We start from the raw sequence: 19474 nt of genomic DNA, 5'->3' as shown, positions 1-19474 counted from the left end.
CTAAGCTTTAAAGTAATACTATCAGTACTCATTAGTTTGAGGGCTTGATCTATATATATTGTGTCAACTTTATATGAGTTAACATTTCTTTCCATCTTTCTTTTCTTTTTTAATTTCAAACTCCAGTGGACTTTGGACTGAAAGCCAGAAAAAGTGTTATCCATCCACGGTCAGCATCAAGCAATAGGTCAATGAGATTTTCTTTATCGTCAGAAAAGTCTTATCCTAATGGTCTTGCTGCCTCTCCAGACAACGGTGCACCTTTCTCAAACAGTTGTTCACATCCAAAACCTGGGGACCTGGTCCATTCCTTGGTCAATGATGACATAGAAAAACGAGTACACGTGAACAAGGATGGTAGCTTGTCTGTTGAGATGAAGGTCCGCTTCCGCCTGCTAAATGATGAGACTTTGCAGTGGTCCACCCAGATAAAAAAGTCCAATCTGATGAACCAGATGCCTTGTGAAGAGTTAGGCATAGAGGAGGACAGTGGAGTAGACCCCATACAGAAAATGAACCCAGAAGCCAGCTCAGAGGCAGATGAGTCATTATATCCTGGTGACATTGATTCTTACATGTCAAAACTTGAGGAATCAGAATGTGATGAGGCTCATTGCCATAGCTGTGGCAAGAAACATCAGGACTATGACATCTGGAAGAATCCCATGCACACCTCCCAGAGGGAAGAGCCCAGTGTACGAAGCACCTGGCACGCACGGTCATCATGCTCCAGCACATCTTCCCGGAGGAGAGTAGTCCACAAAAAAATCGCTTCTGTGGATAGCCTCCACACCACATCCAGTGAAGAATATTCTGAGCACATTGTGCAAGAGTCCTCATCCTACTCAGAAACTGTAGAGAACAGAGTGTCATATAGATCTGTTAAAAAGTGTAGGTGTCGAAGTGATTTATCTACAGGTGCTTCCAATGGAGAAGACCAGCAAGAATACACTCGGACAAGCACGAGCCACAGTAAGAGACCTTCATCCTTGGGTTTAATGTCACATTCAAGCTGTGAAAACAACCTGGATACTCAAGATGTCCCTGAAGACCATGAGGCCAGCAAAACCAATTCACAAAATGAACAAGAAAATTGTTTTGAAGTTTCCTCTGTGAAGTGCTTAAAGGATGATGTGGAAGAGCAGGAAAGCAGCAGAGTTGGGAGTGTCATGTCAAGGTCCTCTCTGCAGTCCAGAGAGAGCAAGAAGAATCGATGTGAGGAAACAAGTAGTGGGGGTAGAAGCATGTCCTCCTGCAGCCTCCAGAAGGCAAATCAAGAAGATGACACTAGGTGCCTCACTCCTGCCGACAGTGTGCACAGTAAGTCTAGTAACTGTACCACACCAAAAGCAAGGAGTGAACAGGATGACCACTCTGATGACAATGCAGTTGTCTCCTCCTTCTCCAGTGAGTCATGCCCTAAAAAAGAGGTTGAAGAGGTTGAAGGAGAACAAGAAGAAAATGAAATAAATGAAGTCAGCTCAGTGTCAGCAAAAACAAAGCCCAGCCAATCAATTAGAGGTGAGAGCAGTGAAGGTGAACGATGCTCTACACAAGGAACTTCCCATTCCAGAGCTAGTGGCAGGAATAGCAAGAGAAGTGACAGTGATGAGATCATTCTGTGCAATGCCTCTTGCTCTTCCAGAGGATCCAAAAAGAGCAAGCACAGCCATGTTCATTTGGATGCAAAGTCTGAAATGTCTGTGTCTTCACTTGAATCCACTCCAAATAAAAAGAAGAATTCCCTACATGCAGATGATCTGAGGTCGTGCAGCAGGGCATCTAATTACTCCAAAAGCTCATGTGAAATCAAGAAAAAATCTGTTGGAGACCCCATGTCTCATAATTCAGGATCTTTTCAATCAAACATTTCATCTACTAGTGAAGCAGAGGCAATTGCAGGTTTTACTGAGGAGAAAAGCTTGAAAAGTACCACCAATGGCTACAGTGAATCTTCAAAAGGCTCAAAGAAGAGAAGTCACAGAGAAGAAAATAGCAAGCCATCATCTCTCTGCTCAAGTGTTTCAAGCCCTAATGGAAAAGCTGGAGAAGGTCATTCCAAGATTAATTCAGAGACCCCTTCTTCAAGACAAGGAAGTGTGAGTGAAAGCATATGTTCAAAAGCTGAGACTGGGATTAGGAATGGAAAGCCTTCAAGCGTCTCTTCAAGAGTCTCTTCAAAGTCTGAAATAAAAGATAAACACTTGTTGACCCAGATATCTCAGGAAAGCAATGATCAGTGTTCACAATCAAATATATCTCAGTCTTCAAAATCAAGGCGGATTAAAGCTAGAAATCTTCATGTGAAGACATCAAACTCTAGCCAAGCATCATTGCCTGACACTTTGTCAGTACCCAGCATGCATTGCCCTGCCCCTCCAAAAGGGAAGCCAAAGAGCAGAAAAATACATACAACCATGTTGAAAAATTCCTCCATTAGCAGCATGGGTTCTGAATCAGTGTTGACCACAGGAAAAGAGGCAAAAGAAATCATAGATTCCTCCAAAGCAACTTCTTATGGGTCTAAATCAGCTGCAACCGAAGTAAATGATAAGAAGAATAAAGAGATTTGTGACGTTTGCAATACAAATGTGGAGGAAGAGTTAGAAGGCACAGGCACACAGGAAGAAGGGAGTGATTTGATGCCATCTACTCTACCAAATACATCTCCAGAAGAAGTTGTGCAAGAATGGCTAAGTAAAATCCCTTCAGAAACATTGCTTATGAAATACGAAATGGAGGATGATGCAGAAGAGGAATGTGCAGAGGCCACCACAGAGGTATCACACTGTACAAATGCTGAGGAAATCTCAGAGGATGAAAAAGCTGAGCAAAAGAATGTGGAGGAGGTTGAAAATGAGGCAAAGGACGAAGTAGGAAAAGAAACAGCAGAAGACGCTTCTGTCAATGAAGAGATTGAAGAATGTATGAATCAGGAACAAACTTGTGAGACTGTGTCTGAAGCTGGCAAGGCTGACCAGGCAAAATGCAGCCAGTCAGTTACATCCAGCCAAAACAACAACAGAAGAGACCTGCCGACCTCTGTCCAGACTTCTGTCCAGATCATGAAGGCCTTGCTTAGTTCGAAACATGAAACAAAATTTGACCGATCAAACAGTTTGCCTGAAGTATCCCCTACTATGGGGAGAAAATTAAGTAACTCTGCCAACATTTTGATAACTTGTCTTGCCAGTCTCCAGCTCCTTGATGAAGCGTCAGAAGATCCCTCAGATAAATCAAACCGTTTGAATAAGCCAAGGTATATGGAGCTGCTAAATATTTTTCAAGCCCTGTGGTTTGGCTGCACAGCTGAAAAAAGTGGTCCAATTTTAGGTCAAGAGACAAGTGAGAAGGTAAATCCAGCCTCTGGGTTTAAAGCCCCAAAGTCTATAGATTACGACTTCACTCCCATGTCCTCCTCTGGGGTTGATGTTAGCAGTGGTTCTGGTGGCTCAGGAGAAGAGAGTGCAGCTGGTGCCAGGGACTGCACTTTAGCGGCACAGAAAACTGCTGAATTCAAATCAGCTGGACAAGTGCGAAATGTAGACGCTGGCACTGAACTGACTGAAGATCAGGAGAAAATTAAAGAGGAAGAGCAGTCATCCCGACCTTCGACAGCCTGCTCAAAATCAAAAGGTGAAGAAAATGTGCAGCCTACTAGGGAGGAATCTCTAATTCAGGAGGCAGAAGGGGATGAGAAGGAACAGTGCAGTAACTGTGAAAATGGTCAGGAGGAAGGGGAAAAAAATGAAAATGAAGAAGACAGCAAACTAACTGAAAATGGAGATCAAGAAGAAGCTGAAGCTGTAAACAATGAACTCACAAAAGAAGATATTAATGAGAAAGCTGATCAGAGAGCCACTACCGATGCTACAAGTGTCAATGATGCCGATTGTGGGACAGAACTGAAAGGTGATTTGGAAGAGCAACTTGAAAAACAGTCATCAAATGACCCAAAGCCCAGCGCCAATGTGGCCACTAGTGTGGGTACATCCCTTGTCCAGACAAACTCAGTGGATCCAGATCCAGTCTGGGTCCTGAGACTCCTCAAGAAAATCGAGAAAGAGTTCATGACTCACTATGTCAGTGCCATGAATGAGTTCAAAGTGAGATGGAACCTGCAGAATAATCAGCAGATGGATGAAATGATACTGGAGCTGAAGGAGGAAGTGAGCAAAAGGATACAAAGAAGCATAGAGAAGGAGCTTAGGAAGATCAAAACTAGAGCAGGGAAGAAGATTCCAAGACCTCCAGATGAACCATTGAAGCGTGAGTCAACCCTCCAAACCGAGCAGAGGAGACGGCGATTGCAGACTATGCGTAAAAAGTCACTCTTCAGTGACAAGAATGGAACTCAGAGCAGGCTAGAGGACACAACAGACTTATCGTTTGACATGGAGGAAGATACGGCATTTAGTGCAGCTTTTGAGGCCAGTATCAGTAAACAAACAAGTGAGGAGGAATACTGCCCATGTGACTCTTGTGTGAGGAAAAAAATAGCTTCCAAGCCCACAAGAAACCCAGTGGTGGCCACAAATGCCCCAGTCATGAAAGCATTTGATTTACAGCAAATCCTGAGGTTGAAGAAAAATGATGAAGAAGCCTGTGTCTCAGAAGCAGCCCAGGACATCGAAACAATTGCCAGCAGTTCTGTGAAAGAAGCAGGAGAAAATGGCAATTCAAATGAGAATGATGAGGGTGAACTCCAGCCAAGTGAAACAGAAATGGAAGGCAATGAAGAAAAGGAGCCAGAAGTAAATGAAGTGGGCAGCTCAGTGTTGAATGAAGATGGAGAAGGATGTGAACTATCAGAGAGTCAAAATCATGACATGGAGGATGAAGTTAAAGACGAAGAAGCTGAAGAAGTGGGGGAAGATACGCAAGAGAGACAAGAGGAAGAAGAAGCAAAAGAGGAGGAAGAAGAGAAAGAGGAAGAAGAAATTATGAAGGCAGGAGAAGAGGAGGAAACAAAAGAGGAATCAGAGGGAGAAACAGAAGAGAAAAATGATGAGGAAGTAGAAGAAGAAACAAAGGAGGAAGAGGAAGAAGAGAAAGAGGAAGAAGAAATTATGAAGGCAGGAGAAGAGGAGGAAACAAAAGAGGAATCAGAGGGAGAAACAGAAGAGAAAGATGATGAGGAAGTAAAACAGGAAGCAGAAGAAGAAACAAAGGAGGAAGAGGAAGTAAAAGAGGAGGAAGAGAAGGAGGAGGAGGAAGAAACAAATGAGGGGGAGGAGGGAGAAACAAAAGAGGAGGAGGAAGAAGCTGATGAGAAGGAGGAAGATGCAAAAGAGGAGGAAGAGGAAGAAACAAAAGAGGAAGAGGAAGAGGAAGAGGAAGAGGAAGAAGTAACAAAGGAGGGTGAAGAAGCTAAAGAAGATGAGGAAGAAACAAAAGAGGAGGAGCAGGAAATAGAAGAAAAGGAAGAAAATCCAGAAGAGGAGGAGAAAGAAGTGGAGGAAGGGGAGGAGGAAGCAAACAAGGAAGAGGAAGAACAAGAAGAAGAAAGTCAAAATGAAGAGCAGGAAGCTGAAGAGAAATCTGTAGCTGCAGATGAAGCTGACAATGAAGCTGAAGAAGCAGAGGAGCCAGACGATGAGGACGTTGAGGCTGATGACGAAGAAGAGACATCTGAATGCAGAGGAGATGCTGATGGCTGTGAAACTGACAACAATCCTGAAGGAGATGCTGCAGAAGGAAGTGGAGAAGCTGAGCAGGATGAAGATGATGCAGTGGAAGATGCAAATCCAGAGTCAGAACAGGAGGCATGTTCAGCTGAGGAGGAAAACAACGGTGAAGGAGATGAAAAAAATGCTGAGAAAAATGAGGAATCTATCTGTGACAACCCTGACAAAGCACATGAAAAACATGAAACTCTGAACAAAGCAGCCGCCTTTTCTTGTTACTCTTCTGTGGGAAACTTCTCACAGGAATCCCAGAAGGGATCTGAAGATGAAGATGATGAGGAATGCAAAGATGACAATAACCCCACAAGTAACCACATCGATGAAGAGGGTCAAAATGATGAGAGTAGCAAACCCTCACAGATGTATCCTGACAGTGAGGAAGAAGATGACAAAGGTTCTTCATTCACTGATCCTTTGGGAGATGAGGACCAGGCAGATGCTGCAGATGCAAATGCAGATCCAAAGGAGGCTGAACACACTGATGAAGTCCAGGCTTCTAAAAAGAAAGAAAACTCTGATGAGATTGACCAGGATGACCTGGACTTCTAGAACTGCTTATGAAAAACTGCTTTTTCTTTTCTTTCTTCTTTTCTTTTTTTTTTTTTTAAAGTATATTTTCATTACATATTACAGTTTCTTCAGTGAGTCGAGCCATCATAATTGGCTTTTCTTCTGAGTTAAGTGTGGTAAACTTGATCTTGAATGCTGTGAGTAACATTGCAATTACCTGCCCTCATTTCTAGAGGGCCAGTAAACCCGTTAAAATTTAGTGGTTTCTATAGAAAAGTGGTACAAGGAAAGGGGAGGCTGTTGTAATTGTGATATTTTCTTGTTCTCACTCTTTAAGCTATTCTATTTGCTGCTTGAGTGATCTGTGGCTCTGCTGGGCATCGTCTCTGAATGACTTCAGGATGCCTTTTGTCTGTTGCATGCCATTTTCCTGGAAAGATTGCCAATCCATAGAAACATGAAAAAATCTGGATTCATTGCCAAAGTCTGGTCAGAGCCCACAGAGATGTATATTCATTTTCCCCATACCCTACCCTACGCCACACTCTTTGTACTCAGAAAAGGGGTCTGAAATATCAGTCTTTTCCCAAATGTGATGGGTTGAACTTGGCTGCAAGTCAGGTGCCCACCAAGGTGGTCTATCATTCCTCTCCTCAGCAGAACAGGGAGGGGAGAATATAAGATGGAATAAACCTTGTTGGACAAGATAAATGCAGTTTAATAAAGCAAAACATAGGAAAACAAAAGCTTTCTTCTCTATTTGCCATCAGCAGCTGATGTCCATCCGTTTCTGTGGAAGTACGGCGTCAATACATGTAGAGGTAGCTTCAGTAGGCAAAAATTGTAATAACAAATACCCACCCCTTCTTTCTCCTAGCTTTTATTGCTGAGCAGACACTGTATGATGCTATCAACACCTTTCTAGTTATCAGTACAAAGGACAACGCCATGAGGGTACTACGGGGAAAATTAACACTATCTCAGCCAGACCCAATGCAATCTCCACTCATTATTCCGTAGCATTTGCATACTCAGGTCCTACATAATTTAATACATATATATCTCTATATCTAACAACAATGTTGTATTTCATTCTCATTATTGTTTGGGGTTTTTTTAACAACACTTACAACTTAAAGCAACTTTAGACCCAACATACAGATTTATACGTTCTCATTAACTACTATCCCCTGTCCTTTAACAGATAGATATTACTCTCTCAGTCCATGGGCTTCCTCCACTCCTCCACATGTTTGTAAGAACAGGCTATGACTTGGACCCCATCTGTCAGGGTGGATGTTCAGGACAGGATTTTTGATTTTTGATTGTTGCGCACCAGCACCAGCTTGGTTCGGGTCATCCATTCTTGCACTCCATCTGATTGCTTGTGAAACTCACTCTTGAACGGTTCAGGTCTTTCCTGTTATATTACTTCCTACAACATACAAATCACATCACATATTATTTTTTCTGCTGAAGTTTGAATTTCCTTGAGGCACACATTGGGTCTCCCGATCCTTCTGCATTACCCACAGGGTACCTCCCAGTGCTTCAGAGAAGACAAACTCACAAATATGTTTGCCTTTTCCCATGGAAGAAGGAATCCACACTGCCTTCCCTAGCCCCCTGTGTGCACAATGGGGCCCTTCTCTCTTCCCACAGTATGTAGGGAGTTTGTTTGTGTAGGACCAGGACAGTTAGCAGATCCTCTGGTGCTAGCCAGCCAAATGGTTTCTATTAAATTTGTACCTCAATGCTACCATGCCCCATTGCTCAAAGCTCTTGACATGGTCTTTAACAGTCCATTATATTTCTTAGTCTTTCAGGGGCTTGTGAATGATAGGAGGTGTGAAATATCCACCCAATTCCATGTTCCTTTGCCCAGGAGCTTACGAGGTTATTTTGGAAATAGGTTCCATTTTTTGATTCAGTTCCTCCCGGGGCACCACGTCACCACAAAATCTGCCTTTCGAGGCCTAAGTTGGTGTTTCGGGTACTGATATGGTTTACAGGATGTCTCTAGTGAAGCAGTTCATGCTTTCACCATGGTGAGTACACAGCACTTGCCTTGGCGTGTTTGTGGCAGTGGTCCGCTACAGTCAATTTGCCAGGCCTCACCATATCAAAAATTCAGCCACCACATTCTATTCCAGGTAGCATTTACTAATGTTGCTTACTTGATTGCAGCACATTTCAAATTTGTGAGTGACCTGATAGCATCCATGGTCAGGCCCACCACTTGATCATGAGCCCACAATCGTTTAGGTTATTGTCACCATTATCATTTAGTTTGGAGAAGACCTTTAAGATCATTGAGTCCAACTGCAAACCTTACGCCATCAAGTCCACCACTAAGCCATGTGCCTAAGCACCACATCTACACGTCTTTTAAATACCTCCAGGGATGGAGACTCCACCACTTCCCTGGTTGACTGGGGAAGTTCCACTAGACTGGAGGCTGGCTAATGTTGGGCCCATCTACAAGAAGGGTTGCAGGGAGGATCCAGGGAACTACAGGCCTGTCAGTCTGAGCTCAGTGCCAGGGAAAGTCATGGAACAGGTAATCTTGAGTGCTATCATGAAGCACATGCAAGAGAACCGGGTGATCAGGCCCAGTCAACATGGGTTTACAAAAGGCATATCTTGCCAAACTAACCTGATCGCCTTCTGTGACAAAATGACTCGACTACTGGATGGGGGAAAGGCTGTGAATGTAGTCTTCTTGGACTTCGGTAAAGCCTTTGGCACAGTTTCTCACACCATCCTGCTTCAGAAACTGTCAGCCTCTGGCCTGGATGGGCGCACACACTCCTGGGTTGAAAACTGGTTGATGGCCGGGCCCGGAGAGTGGTGGTAAATGGAGTTAACTCCAGCTGGAGGCCAGTCACAAGTGGGGTTCCCCAGGGCTCAGTACTGGGTCCAGCCCTGTTCAATGTCTTTATCAATGACCTGGATGAAGGCATTGAGTGCACCCTCAGCAAGTTTGCGGATGACACTAAGCTGGGTGGAAGTGTGGATCTGATGGAGGGTAGGGGGCTCTGCAAAGAGATCTTAACAGGCTGGACTGCTGGGCTGAGGCCAATGGCATGGGGTTCAGCAAGGCCAAATGCCGGGTCCTGCACTTGGGGCACAACAACCCTATGCAGTGCTACAGACTGGGGGAAGAGTGGCTGGAGAGCTGTACAGAGGAGAAGGACCTGGGGGTAATGGTTGACAGCTGGTGAATATGAGCCAGCAGTGTGCCCAGGTGGCCAAGAAGGCCAATGGCATCTTGGCTTGTATCAGAAATGGTGTGACCAGCAGGTCCAGGGAGGTGATTCTCCCTCTGTACTCGGCACTGGTGAGACCGCACCTTGAGTACTGTGTTCAGTTCTGGGCCCCTCACCACAAGAAGGATGTTGAGGCTCTGGAGCATGTCCAGAGAAGAGCAACGAAGCTGTGAGGGAGCTGGAGAACAAGTCTTACTCTCTACAACTACCTGAAAGGAGGTTGTGGAGAGGAGGGAGCTGGACTCTTCTCCCAAGTGACTGAGGACAGGACAAGAAGGAATGGCCTGAAGCTCCGCCAGGGGAGGTTCAGGCTGGATATCAGAAAAATAGTCTTCACAAAAAGAGTCATTGGGCACTGGAACAGGCTGCCCAGGGAGGTGGTCAAGTCATCTTCCCTGGAGGTGTTTAAGGAACGGATTGATGAAGTGCTTAGGGACATGGTTTAAGGGAGTGTTAGGAATGGTTGGACTCGATGATCCAGTGGGTCCTTTCCAACCTGGTGATTCTATGATTCTATGATTCCCTGGGCAGCTTCTTCCAATGCTTGACAACCCTTTCAGTGAAGTAATTTTTCCTAATATCCAGTCTAAACCTACCCTGATGCAACTTGCAACCATTTCTTCTTGTCCTATTTCTTGCTACTTGGGAGAAGAGATCAGCATCAAACTCACCACAAGTTCCTTTCAGGGAGCTCCCCTCAGCCTCCTCTTCTCCAGACTTGCACAGCCCAAATTACTTTAGCTGCTCCTCATAATCCCTTGTGCTCCAGACCTTCTACAGCTTTGTTGCCCTTCTCTGGACACACTCTAGCACCTCAACACCCTTCTTGTACTGAGGGACACAAAACTGAACACAGGATTCAAGGCACAGCCTCACCAGCACCCAGTACATGATCCCTCTCCTGCTCCTGCTGGCCACACCATGTATGATCCAAGTCAGGATGCTGTTGGCCTTCTTGGCCACCTGCACACACTGCTGGCTCATATTCAGCTGGCTATCAACTAGCACCCCCAGGTCCTTTTGTGCCAGGCAGCTTACCAGCCACATTTCCCCAAGCCTGGAGCATTGCATGGGGTTGTTGTGACCCAATGCTGAGCCTTGTTGCACCCCATCCAATTGGCCTTGGCCCATCAATCCAGCCTGTCCAAATCCCTCTGCAGGGCCTTCCTTCCCTCAAGCAGATCAACACTCCCACACAACTTGGCATCATCTGCAAACTTACTGAAGTAGCACTCAATCCCCTTCCCCAGATCATTGATGAAAATATTAAATAAGACTGTTCCTAACACTGAGTCCTAGGGAACGCCACTTGTGATGGCTGCCAACTGGATTTAACTCCGTTCACCACAACTTTTTGGGCCTGATCCTCCAGTCAGTGTCAAGAAGACGGGGACAAACTCTTTTCAGTGGTTCCCAACAACAGGAAAAGGGGCAATGGATACAAACGAGTACAAGGTCCACCTTCCTGTTCAAAAAATCTTCTTTGCTGCAAGGGAGACAGAGGACTGGAACAGGCTGCTCAGGGAGGTTGTGGAGTCTCGTTCTCTGGGGACAATCAGACCTCACCTGGAAACATTCCTGTGCAACCTTCTCCAGGTGAATCTGCTTCAGCAGGAGAGTTGGACTACATGATCTTGGAGGTCCCTTCCAATATAAAACTCCCTCGACGCAACTTAAGGCCATTTCCTCTCACCTTATCACTTCTTATTAGGGAGACGTTCCTAAACTCTCAGTCAACTTGTCGATTTCCAGAGATAAAATTTATTTCACTCCAATTAAGAATTGGGTTGAACTTCAGATGTTCATATTTACTTTTAGGTGCTGAGAAATGGGAACCTATGTGGAGTAGTCAGTGGAGAGCAAGATCTCAGCTGAGCTGCCCTCACAAAGGCTTACAGTGTTATTTGAGGTCCTCTAGGGAGTCCAAGACAATGACACCATCCTCAAGACACAGAAGAAAGATATGGGCCTTCCTGAAAAAAAGGGCAACCTCATCTGTTAGCCTCATGTGGACATCTTGGGTTTCCTAGACATCTCAGGTGGGACTAGGTCTCTTTCTAGATGCAACCCAGTTGAACCCTGAACCTACCTCAAAGTTTGATATCTTGTCTCATCTGCCAGTCTCAGTTCCATGTTTTCTTTATAGACATCTCCAAACCTGAGATTACTAGCTTTCAAACAGGTTTGGATCTATGTAGTTGTTTAAACATGAAAGTTTAGTGCCAGCTGAGAGAGCCTAAGAACTACACTATCACACCCCAGTGTTGCTCTGAAGTGGTCACGCCAGTGTATATCTCAGATCTCTTGTAGGTCCAGAGTCATATCACAAGTTCCTTGTAAATGCCAGGGCTGCGACAGGCCATTTTAAACTGCATTAGTCATGTCTGTGAAAAACCCAATTCATAGAATCCACACCTAAAATTGTGTAAATGAATCCTGTCTCAAAAAAATGAAGTACGAAGTTAAAATTAAATGTGAAAAGTAAATGTCAATACTCACTTTGTTTAGATGTATGGGAAAAAAATTATTCTCCTCTGACACTCCTCTGACTTATCTTTTTTTTCTGTGGTCTCAGTGTTGCACTAAAAGTCTAATTCCCATATCTAGAGTACATGATGAACATTAACCCTGCTCCAAGTCCTATAGTATCTGTACCATTAAAACTCTTTAAGGTGTTATTTGAAGGTTCAAGCAGAAACTGTTGTGTTCAGCTCTGGACTTTGCACATAGGTGAACGTTGCTTGTACAAGCTAGATTTTATTGCAAATGCATTCAAGCACCCACAATTCACAACAGACTTGATATTCCTACCGAATCCTTCTTGTTTAGACTTTTGCTTGTGGGTTAAAATAGCACCCACACAGCAATCCCTCTAGCATTCACTGTCTGGGTCAGAAAGAAACAATGCTTCTGCAGGGCAGATTAGTGATGTTCCATGACATCAGTATTCTGACTCTGTATTGAATCTTTCCAAACTTTCCACAGGCAGTCCAAAAACACTTTATAAGGTGTCCAGAGTCAGAAATATGAAAAATACAGTTATATCCATTGATTTATAATTCAGGGAAAGTCATCAAGGAGAAAGTTGCTGCTGAACTGAACTTGTACCTCTAACTCTAGGCATATGCATCAGATGTTAGGTCCTGGGTTCTCCAGGTAACGTGAAGAGACAAGGTCTCATTGCAATTATTCAAAATGTGACACAGGACTGTGGTCTGGAGGAGTGAAGCCCATGTAGTATCCTAATCCAAGCACTTTGAGCAAATGTTTGAATTCTACCAGTGAACTACCCCTGCAACTCGGAAGTTGGACAGGTACCACCAGGCTGCCCAACCCAGCCTAGGGACATTCAGTGAAGGTTGATGCACCTTGGTTCACTGAAGCCTGCAAGGGAGGTATTCCAGATGCCAAGGTAATGATGTTTGCTGCTCATAAAACCCTGTTATTCAGTGCCTGTTAGTCCCTGCAGGAGAACAGCTGGCTCAGCATGGCTGCTCAGTGGCCCTGCAGTGTGTTTCTCGCCATGTTGGCAGTGACTGACAGGTACGGAGTCATGCGTAGAATCATTTTCATTTCACAGGGAGCAGAGTGAAATGTCTTCTTTCTGAAGCATTGATTCTTGCAGGATTCAGAAATGCATGGAGCTGGGTAGTCATAGCCCTGATCTTGGCGTCACGGCAAGATCACACCAATGTATATCTCAGATATACACTGGAAGTGAAAAGCATTGACTTTAAATATTTCTGGTGAAGATGTCACCTTCTGAGCCCACCATCCAGACTCCCATTATAACCAGCAGGGAGAGAGAGGCAAAGAAGTGCTGTAGCCAACTATTTTAGGAGGAGATGAATTACATTCTCAGCAGGTCTGTTTCTGCTGAGTGCACAGGGAATCTAGACAAGTTGCTCAGATGGAGATGCCTCATACGGGAATGTTTGATCCCAGCATAACTATCCAAAAAGCATCTTACAATGCTTTCAGTGGTGATCTCCAGACTCTGCCAAGCAACAACTCAAGTCAGTCATCTCATGGAATTTTTTATAAGTGTTTGTTGGCTCTAAGATCATCCTTCACTGCTATTGCTAAAAAAATGCTGCTGCAACTTCATAGGTTGGTGGAAGGGCAAACATTTCCCAGAATTTCTCCTCCAGTTGTCGACTTTGCTTATTTTAAAGCTGCTTTTGCATAGTCAACATCACGCACCATGCGTGTTTAGTCAGTAAGTTGCACTTGCACTACTTGGACTACCAGTAAGGAGAAATCAAATAAAACAAAAAAAAAAAAAAGCAATCATCAAACCATGAAAACCATGACACCTATCTCACTCATGTCTCTATTCGTCACCTTCTGTGTTTGGACAGTGACTCAGGTGTGCGCACATCCTTGTCAAGGCACTGGGGCCTCTGCAGCCATACAGACTGCTCACAAAAAGTCTGATTCAGAGGGGCTCAGAGAAGTCACAGTGTCGATCCAGGAGACAGATGTTGCTGTTGCCTCTACTCTACTATCATCAGCCATTTCTGAGAAATACAACCAGAGAAAATATTGTATTTTCCGTATTTTAAAAGAAGTCTGAGACCAGCAGGGTGAGGGAGACAATTTTACCCCTCCATTCCACTCTTGCAAGACCTCACCTGGAGTGCTGCTTTCTGTTCTAGAGTCCTCAGCACAGGAAGGACTTGAATATTTTAGAGTAAGTCCAGAGAGGATCATGAAGATAATCAGAGGGCTTGAGCACCTCCCATGTGAGGACAGGCTGAGGGAGTTGGGGTTGTTCAGTCTGGAGAAGAGAAGGGTCTGGGGAGACCTTAGAGCAGCCTTCCAGTAATGAAAGGGGCTCCAGGAAAGCTGGGGAGGGGCTCTGTGTCAGGGAGTGCAGAGACAGTATGAGGGTGAACAGTTTTAAGGTGAAAAAAAGGAAGATCTAGAGGATATATTAGGAAGAAATGTTTTCCTGAGAAGGTGGGGAGGCACTGGCACAGGTTGCCCAGAGAAGCTTCAGATGCCCCATCCCTGGAGGTGTTCAAGGCCAGGTTGGATGGGGCTCTGAGCAACCTGATCCGGTAGGAAGTGTCCTTGCCCTAGCAGGGAGGTTGGAACTGGATGATCTTTAAGGTCCCTTCCAACCCACACCATTCTATGATTCTATGAAGAAGGTATGTCTTTCCTCCATCAGTCTCCCCCAGGATCACCCAGAGCATCCGTGAACAAAGCATGCAGCTGTAAAGAATCGCTCACAATTACTTCTCCCGCACTTGCACTGCTTCCAAAGTTTACATTTCCCCTTGGTTGGAATGACTCACATGCGTGTTTGGTCTTGCAGCTTCCCTCTCCCCCTTACAGCGCGGGAACACGTTACCAGCCAGCTCCAGAGCTGTCACATTTTTACTGGCTGGAAAGATAATGCTTGTCACCACTTGGAGGGGATTACAGCTGCTGTCTTTCAGCAGAACTGAGGAGGGTGAAGAGGCAAAGTGAGACCTGCACAGCTGTACAGCGTGTTTGAGTGTACATAGCTGTATGGCATGTTTGGCTGTGCATCTCTCTCTTTTGGGTGGTTTTTTTTTTTACAAGTCAGAGAAATTGATCCTGATGTATGTTGGTTTTGGTTTTTTGTTTGTTCATTAAATAGGAAATGTTCAGCGGAAGATGATGAAGAGCATAGTGAAAACAAAAGGGTAAAACACTGAAATAAAAGAAATGAGCTTTCTAAAGCTGAAGTCTTTGAATACGAAGCAGACACTCCTCCCACTTCTGAAGAGCAAAACCCCTCCTTTTCTGGTGGGTCCTTGCTGACCAAGCACCATATTTACCTCCACTTGAATCCCAGCTACCTTACAGAAAGGCATCATTAGTTGTTATTTCTGGACTTCAGACTCCTTCAGTAGGCTTTGTTCTGGAGGGCAGGGAGATTTTCCAAGCAGGCTGTGCATATGCCCTACAATGTCCCCGTTTTCTTTAATTAGAAGGTGGAGAACTTACACTGCAGGGCTTAGTGGTTCCTTGATAAGTGGCAGGGATAAGTGCTTCTCCTAACACAGGGTTAGGAATGAGATGGGAAAACTCAAACCCATGCACACATCAGGCTCCTAAATCAGACATTCAGGAGCTGCATTATTTTGCTCCAGAAGTGTAACATTACTTTCCTGCAGCAAGATTGACCTTGGTGGTATGTCCATCAGTCCCATTAATCCTCTAGAGAGGTACGTCCTCTTGGATGCAGAAGGAGTGAACTGTGGTTAGGACATGAGACAAGGACTACACAATAATGATTTAAACCATTGCAATGAGTATTTCATAAGACCATACATTCCATCTTTTGCAGTAGTTAGTCTCTACAATTTCTCCTCCTCCAAGGTGGATACCTTGAGTACATGAAGCATTAACCACTGGGGAAAGGTAGCTAAGGTCTGCAACAAACACAGGCTATCTGGGGCTGTGGGGTCGGTCTCTGCCTCTTCTGTTGAAGCTGTCACACTCAGAAAGACATGCAGGATGTACTCAGCAGAGAAAGGGGTTCAGGTTCTGGGCTTCTGAATAGTGAATTATCCAGTCTTTTATATCCCAGGAAACTTCCAGACACAAAAACATCTTCTGAGCTGTGACCACCCAACATAGCCTTGGGAAGCAACTCAACTAGGGATTCCCTAATTGTTTCAGTCCCTGTTATTTTGGTACAGACTGCTAAGTGTAAACACACCCTCCATATGCCAGGGAAAGGGAGGGATTATTTAGGGAGGAGTTCCTGATATCCATACCTTGTGTCTGAGACGGAAGGAGTGGTATTTTCTGTGATCCTCTAGAACATGTGCGGGCTGGAGATGTTTATTTTCTCTTGCCCCTAAGCCATAGACCCCATCACTGTGTCAGGCCGAAGGAGTGATCCATGTAACCCTGCAGTCACTTCTAATTTTAACTCCATGATTTCTAAGCTGAGTATCAGGGTTCCTGCAGCTCCAACAGGAAGCAACCCTGGTGACCTTTCTAATTTCAGAAGCATGATGCCTGCTTATCCCTGCAATCCACAGGAAAACACGTACCTAAGAACAACCTGCACAACCTCCTCCAGTTTGTATTGCATTGAATGGCATTTTGCATTTGCTGCAACTGAGATGAAACAGCCCTATTCAGAGAAGGGTATATTTATTCTAAGCCTTGTAGTGTGAAAGTGGGGTTGAACCATGAAGGCTGAAAGGGCAGGCTGTGGCAGGCTCGTGTTTCTTTTTCCTCAGTGAAAAGGCTGGCTCCTCCTTGACCTATTGCAGAGTCCCAGCCAGCAAATGTAACATGTATTAACCTCTCAGCTCTTGCATAAAGGATGATGCTTGGGGTTCTTTTACAGTCTTAAAAGAGCTGAGCAAGGCTTTTTCAGTCCGATGACAGAGAGGGAGTAGGCGTAGGAGCAAGGTCATGACAGTGCTTCCTAAGGAGATGGAAAAGCTTCACCGTGGTGGATAATTAGTCTGTTACAATGCAGAAATTCTCTCCCTTCACAGATCCCCAGTCTGGAATTTCTCCATAGTCTCAGGTGGCAGAACTGCCCCAGGACAATGACTAGTTTGTCTCCTGTTTCGGTATTCCTTATCCCTTTTACCAAGATACAGAACAGACTCACTCTAGGGTTCTTGCTATAGAACCTAGAGGAGTAACAGTTTTAAGCAGAAAAATGGAGATTTAGATTAGGTATTAGGAAAAAAATTCTTTACTGTAAGGTTGATGAGACACTAGGCCAGGTTGCACAGCGAAGTCATGGCTGCCCCATCCCTGAAGGTGTTCAAGACCAGGCTGGATGGGCTTTGAGCAACCTGATCCAGAGGGAGGTGTCCCTGCCCATGGCAGGGGATTATAACTGGATGGGCTGCAAGGTCTCTTCCAACTCAAATGATGCTATGATTCTATAGTTATTCACACTGCAAATGCTATCTTGAATCAGTGGTTCTCCTGTCCATGACAGCAACATCAACCGCACAAGGTTATTCTGATGTTTAGCTTCAACAATTACATGGGTATTTTCCTGGAATATGCAAAAAACTCTTTTTTTGTAAACTAGAAAGTTTTAAGAATAGTTTGCTGGTTGCTAAACCTTCAAATTTCTGTATTTATCTTTTAAGCAACATCCTTTTCTCAGGTCTTTCAGAGCAGAAACTTTACTGAAGTGCAAGGGACTGGTCCTGATATCAAGGGCGTTGCTGGTCAGGAGAACTCACTCTTATTGAAGAGTTGCCTTCAGGAATAGGCAAGGGGTGCAGCCAGGTCTGGGTCTCACTTGTTTGTTTGTCCTGTGCTGCAGTCAATTCCTTGCACTCCTGTGCGTCAGACACAAGATTCACCAAACTTCTATGTCAGCACAACAGAGGGCAGTCACTGCCCAGCGCTGCAATCCTTACACGGTTTCATGAACCCAGCTGTACTGAAGAAGGGCACCCAATCTGGCTGCTGTCTCACCCTTTGGTCTCCACAATGCTCACTGACCCCATGCACCAACCATGGTGTGGACTGAAGAGTGTCTTCTCTCTTCCCTCTTCTCTATGGTGTCATTAGGCATACAAGGTTGATATGGGTTGCTAAATCTCAAAGCCAGTGAGATGATGGAGCAGACAAAAGAACAGAGATTCCACAATAACTTCTATAATGGTTTGAAGAAAAAGAACTTTCCTGTTAGTACAAGCATCCCTGTGCTTCTGAAAAACCCAGCTTATACTATATGGCAGAAGCCTTGATCTCTTCCCTTGTCTCCCACCTTGTCTCAAACTTAACTTTGAAAGCAACCCTAACATGCTGTATTTTGCTTGGCCTCCTAAGAAACCTGAAGAGTAAAAGCAGGACCCTAAGGAGTTCTCTGGGGACGGAGCCACAAAGCTTTCCCCCTAAAGTGATGAAAGGTTCATTTAGATTTGGCACCATATTGCACACCTGAGAATCCCATCCCAAGAAGACAGCTCTACAGCAGAGAAGTAATATATTGGAAGTTACTCATGAAGCATCTTAATTTTCTGAGCCACAGCCCTGACAATGCATTTAATAAATATGGGAACTACAGGGATGAGATCAAGTCAGCAAGGACAGCAATTCCTCACGATATCAGTCCACAACAGCAACATAGGCAAGGAGGTAAGGAGACTGCAGGGAAGAAAATGACCTGCTGTGTGAGATCTTTATTATCTCCCACGGCTGCTGCCTACGCTGAACAAGTATTTAGTTACATCAGATGTCTTCTGGAGCTGTCAGCCAGTCACAGCCAGGTACCTCATCTAATCTCATCAAGTTTCACCTTCCTGTGACATCCCTTGAGCAAGGAAAGAGGATTGTGCATCTCTGGCCGCACCCTGGATTCACATCACGTGTGGGAGTGCTGTTACCGGAGAGGAAGGGCAGAAGATGGGAAAAAGCTGAGCTTCCCTAACGCCCCCTTTCACTCACTTTCCTGTTGCTCCTCCCTATCTCTTCCTTTCTGGTGATCCTGGCAGACACTGTCCCTTTTCCAACAAGATGACAGGAATCCAAAGTCACACTTGGGTTAGTACTGGTCCCTGCCAGGGAGTCAGGGAGGGCATCAAGGGAAGCTGTGAGATCCCATGTCTCTCACCCACTTAGGAAAAGAGGAGGAACAAAACACCCTTCCTCATACAGGGTATTGGATACACGAGCATGTACAGATGTCTTAGGGTTTCTTTACTTAACCAGAGTGGTTCAAACTCTTGTGCTGTTTGTTTTTGCTGGAACAGACCAATTTGCAGAAAATGAAAGGGATGGGTTTGGATTAGTGTCACTAATAATCAAGAGTTAGAATTGAAGCCTATACTAATTACATCTGCAGTTGATAAAACGGTAACACATTTTACAGTGTCTTGACCCTCAGGATCTTAAGAGACAAATCCATAACACAGGTCTCATAGAATGATAGAACGTTTTGGGTTGGAAGGGACCTTTACAGGTCATCCAGCCCAACCTCCCCGTAGAAGAAGGGATGTTTTTAACCAGATCAGGTTGCTCAGAACCCCGTCCAGC

The 19474-nt window shown here is 44.8% G+C and overlaps 2 protein-coding genes across 5 annotated transcripts in view; one reads left to right on the top strand and one right to left on the bottom strand.

Moving 5' to 3' along the window:
- RP1L1 (RP1 like 1) overlaps positions 1 to 7502 on the top strand; it is a 43032-nt gene extending 35530 nt beyond the window's left edge. For all 4 annotated transcript variants that reach the window (XM_054064044.1, XM_054064042.1, XM_054064045.1 and 1 more), the window contains exon 4: positions 127 to 7502. In XM_054064044.1, coding sequence (XP_053920019.1) covers positions 127 to 6236 — 6110 coding nt within the window. In that variant the 3' untranslated portion in view covers positions 6237 to 7502. The remainder of the gene's footprint in view (positions 1 to 126) is intronic.
- Positions 6123 to 19474, bottom strand: part of LOC104061825 (serine protease 55) — a 67631-nt gene continuing 54279 nt past the window's right edge. Inside the window, 2 exon segments of the mRNA XM_054062337.1 lie at positions 6123 to 6183; positions 7534 to 7632. The gene's annotated coding sequence lies outside the window, so the exon portion shown is untranslated.

The sequence above is a fragment of the Cuculus canorus genome, chromosome 3, assembly GCF_017976375.1.
Source record: "Cuculus canorus isolate bCucCan1 chromosome 3, bCucCan1.pri, whole genome shotgun sequence".
In the NCBI taxonomy this organism is placed as follows: Eukaryota; Metazoa; Chordata; class Aves; order Cuculiformes; family Cuculidae; genus Cuculus; species Cuculus canorus.
Note: the sequence above shows the minus strand (reverse complement) of the source record. Positions and strands in the feature narration are given on the sequence as shown.